Here is a 3260-nt window from a genome sequence, read left to right as displayed (position 1 = left end):
GCCGAATTGCCGCTATTTGAAAGTGAAAGTAAAATGCGCACGCCACTTTTACAAGCTATTTAAAAGCGAAGGAAAGCGAGGAAAAGAGGGAACGACCCCGCGGTGATACCGGTGTTGTCACACGTCGATTAACCGGTGGGAAAATTTCCTCACCGTCACAACCCTACCGTGGATGCGGTGACCCCGGGCCTTTGGGAACGGTGGTCCTTTGAGCCGAATGGGGAAGCATCGGTGTTCTCCGTGAGGCTTTGGGTCTCCAGGATGGGATGAGGGGGGGAGGTAGCCGCTTCCTGTAAGGCAGTCACATTGTTTGGGCTTTTTCGGCTTCCAAACATGCTGGAGAACTCGCAGTGATGAAATGAGCGCTGCGTATGTCTCGTATTTGATATGGTTTTAGGACCTTTATGAAGCCGTAAATGGACATTGAGCAAAACCTCAGCGGTAAGTATTGCAAATATGTTTTTCCTGGGCTATCATTGTGCCAAGATGCATACATGAGGATGAAATTAAGTGATGTTGATCAGTCATTTCTAGTGGATGATCATCAATGTAACTATACAATTTGATCAGACCTCTAACATTAAAGGCATAATTCACCCAAAAATGAACATTTGCTGTTCATTTACTCATCCAGAGGCCATGCAAGATGTAAGTGACATCGTTTTCCTAAGTAGAACTGCAAAGAAGATTTGTAGATGAAACCTTGGTGCAAATCAATGGCTACCGTCACTTTTGAGAGTAAAAAAAGCAAATAAAAAATTAATACCAGTTTCTCCTGACGATATATTGAGGTCTTATGAATCGAAACGATCAGTCTGTGCAAGAAACTGAACATTATTTACAGCATTATTACCTGTAATCCAGAGCCTCAGACAAACGGTCCGGAGTGACGTCTGGTTCGCGAACGAATCATTCTTTTGAACCGGTTCTTTTAACTGAACTGGATGAATCTGAATCAGTTGAATCAGTCTGAATCAGTTCGCGGCTCGAGCAGCACAGATCTACAAGTTACTCAATCAAAACTCACTTTCAGACGCCTGACAGTCACTCCGACTCCAAATGAGCCGAAATAGCGGCGTATCTGATCCTCTGATGAATGAACTGATTCAGCGCTCCAGTTCCTCCAACAATCACTGAAAACCGATGAGCCGCTGATATGAGCATGAGTGAACACTTTAAATGAACGTTTTAATGGTTTCTAATTGTTTATGTAAAAAGGTGAGCTGATGAAGACTAGTTTTTTCACTTTATATGATTTAGACATGTTAAACATCCATATTTCACATCATTATTGGGTGCTTTAATAATATAATTGCGTGTATGTTTCGGCATTGCGTGATTACCTAAAACAAACTAGTGAACTGAACCAGTTCATTGAAATGAACTGAAAGAATCAGTTTGCGGAAAAGAATCAGATTTTCCCTTTGCCTGAGGCTCTGGATTACGGGTAATAATGCTGTAAATAATGTTCAGTTTCTGATCGTTTTGCATCATAAGACCTCAATATATCATCAGGAGCCACGGGTATTAATTTTGTGTTGCCTGATATGCTCTTTTTTTGACTCTCAAAGTGACGGTAGCCATTGACTTGCATTTTATGAATCATCAAGGACTACGCTTTCAGCTAAAAATCCTCTTCACTGTTCTACTGAAGAAAAAACCTACATCTCAGATGGCCTGAGGGTGAGTGAATGAACAGCAAATGTTCATTTTTGGGTGAACGAATCCTTGAAGTGTTAAAGTCAACACATGAACGATTCATTAATTCATGAACATCGTAGCATCATGCCGGTGGGTTTTGCTCTGCCAAACACCCTCATGTTTCCTTCTTAAAAAGCTAAAATCTAGTTATGTAAGATTCTAGTAATTCAGTCATTTAATCCCTGAATTTAGCTGCATTTGTTGTACAGCATAATACTGTGTTTTCTGATGTGTAAAGCTGTGCGCCGCTGAAGTTTGGGTGAGCAGCGAGTGCTGATTTCTGAAAAACCCTTTCAGCTGAAATCAGAGAGAAATCAAGGCGTTATCACGGCCGGGTCACGCACCAACACGGCACTAAAGAAGCAGCAGGTGCATCTTTAGAGCTTCAAAGCTGTTTATGTCTCTGACACGCGCATCTTCAAAGCACTTCAAAGCTCTTTGATGGAAGTTTTCTTCTCTTTATCAGCTCGGCTTTACCCACAGGCTGAAGAAGTCTTCTTACATGTGGTGGGAGCTGGAAATCTCTCATGCTTTTTTTCCCCGGTTCCTTCCGTGCATCATGTTATATTATCTAAAGATGGCTTCTAACACTCTACCACACACACAGAAAGTGTATTTTCAGCGTTTCAATGAGAAAAAAACAATGTCTGTTTCTCTTTTAGGAGGTTTTGAAGCAGCTACAAGGAAGTATTGAAGAGGACTCCAAAGATTCGCAAGAGCAGAGTGACTTTTTGGAAAGAATTAAAGGTGAGGATAGTTGGCTTATTCAGCATTCATATGAGCAATGCATAATAATCTTGCTCTGTTACACCAATTTAGTGAGCTGTCCACTAGGGCTGGGCGATATAGCTAAAAAATGTATCAACGATATAATGTTTCATATCGTTAATTATCGTATCGATAATTATTACATTTTTTATAACCTTTTTAAAAACAAAGCAATAGAAAAAAAAGTTTAAATTTAACTACTGTATTTTTAAATTAACCCAATTTATTGAGACAACATATTTTTTGTTTTAACAGTCAAACACACAATAAAAATTAAACAAATATCTAATTTCTAATGTTTTATATGCAGATTAAATGGGTCTTAATGAAACTTTTGTCTTGTCTCCCACAGGAGGGCGCAATGAGCAAAATAATGCAGCACATTTAAATTGTCAACGCAAAGAAATATATGTCTATAAAAAAAACGTGCATTACGTCTAAATTAACTCACATAAATCAAATATAATTTCGTAAATTGCATAAACAATTATGAACAAAACAGCATCATGTATTTATGCATTGCTTAATACAAAGAGCCGAATCGCCATTCACACAGATTGCATTTAAAAACATAAGAGACGCAGTGAAAAGGAATAAAACTCCACAAATTCGCGACGTGTTTTCTAAAGTTTAAACTGTTTTAACTTTGCATGGCTACATCTCTTGTGTGACGCAGCAGTCATATTTGTCCATCTAAAAAGTGCGCTGAATATGCGTTCTGTGTGAATGGCTTGGTCTCGGTTTTAACCTAATCAAGCATTGAGCTTCTATATTTCTCTAATATTTTGAAT

At 38.8% G+C, this 3260-nt stretch overlaps 1 protein-coding gene across 6 annotated transcripts in view; it reads left to right on the top strand.

Annotated features, from left to right (window-relative positions):
• Positions 1 to 3260, top strand: part of LOC107709670 (adenomatous polyposis coli protein-like) — a 55655-nt gene that overhangs the window by 34024 nt on the left and 18371 nt on the right. For all 6 annotated transcript variants that reach the window (XM_016514256.1, XM_016514251.1, XM_016514254.1 and 3 more), the window contains one exon: positions 2364 to 2448. In XM_016514256.1, coding sequence (XP_016369742.1) covers positions 2364 to 2448 — 85 coding nt within the window. The remainder of the gene's footprint in view (positions 1 to 2363; positions 2449 to 3260) is intronic.

The sequence above is a fragment of the Sinocyclocheilus rhinocerous genome, unplaced genomic scaffold, assembly GCF_001515625.1.
Source record: "Sinocyclocheilus rhinocerous isolate Xijiao unplaced genomic scaffold, SAMN03320098_v1.1 scaffold3220, whole genome shotgun sequence".
Classification (NCBI taxonomy): domain Eukaryota; kingdom Metazoa; phylum Chordata; class Actinopteri; order Cypriniformes; family Cyprinidae; genus Sinocyclocheilus; species Sinocyclocheilus rhinocerous.
This window is presented reverse-complemented; position numbering and strand designations above follow the sequence as displayed.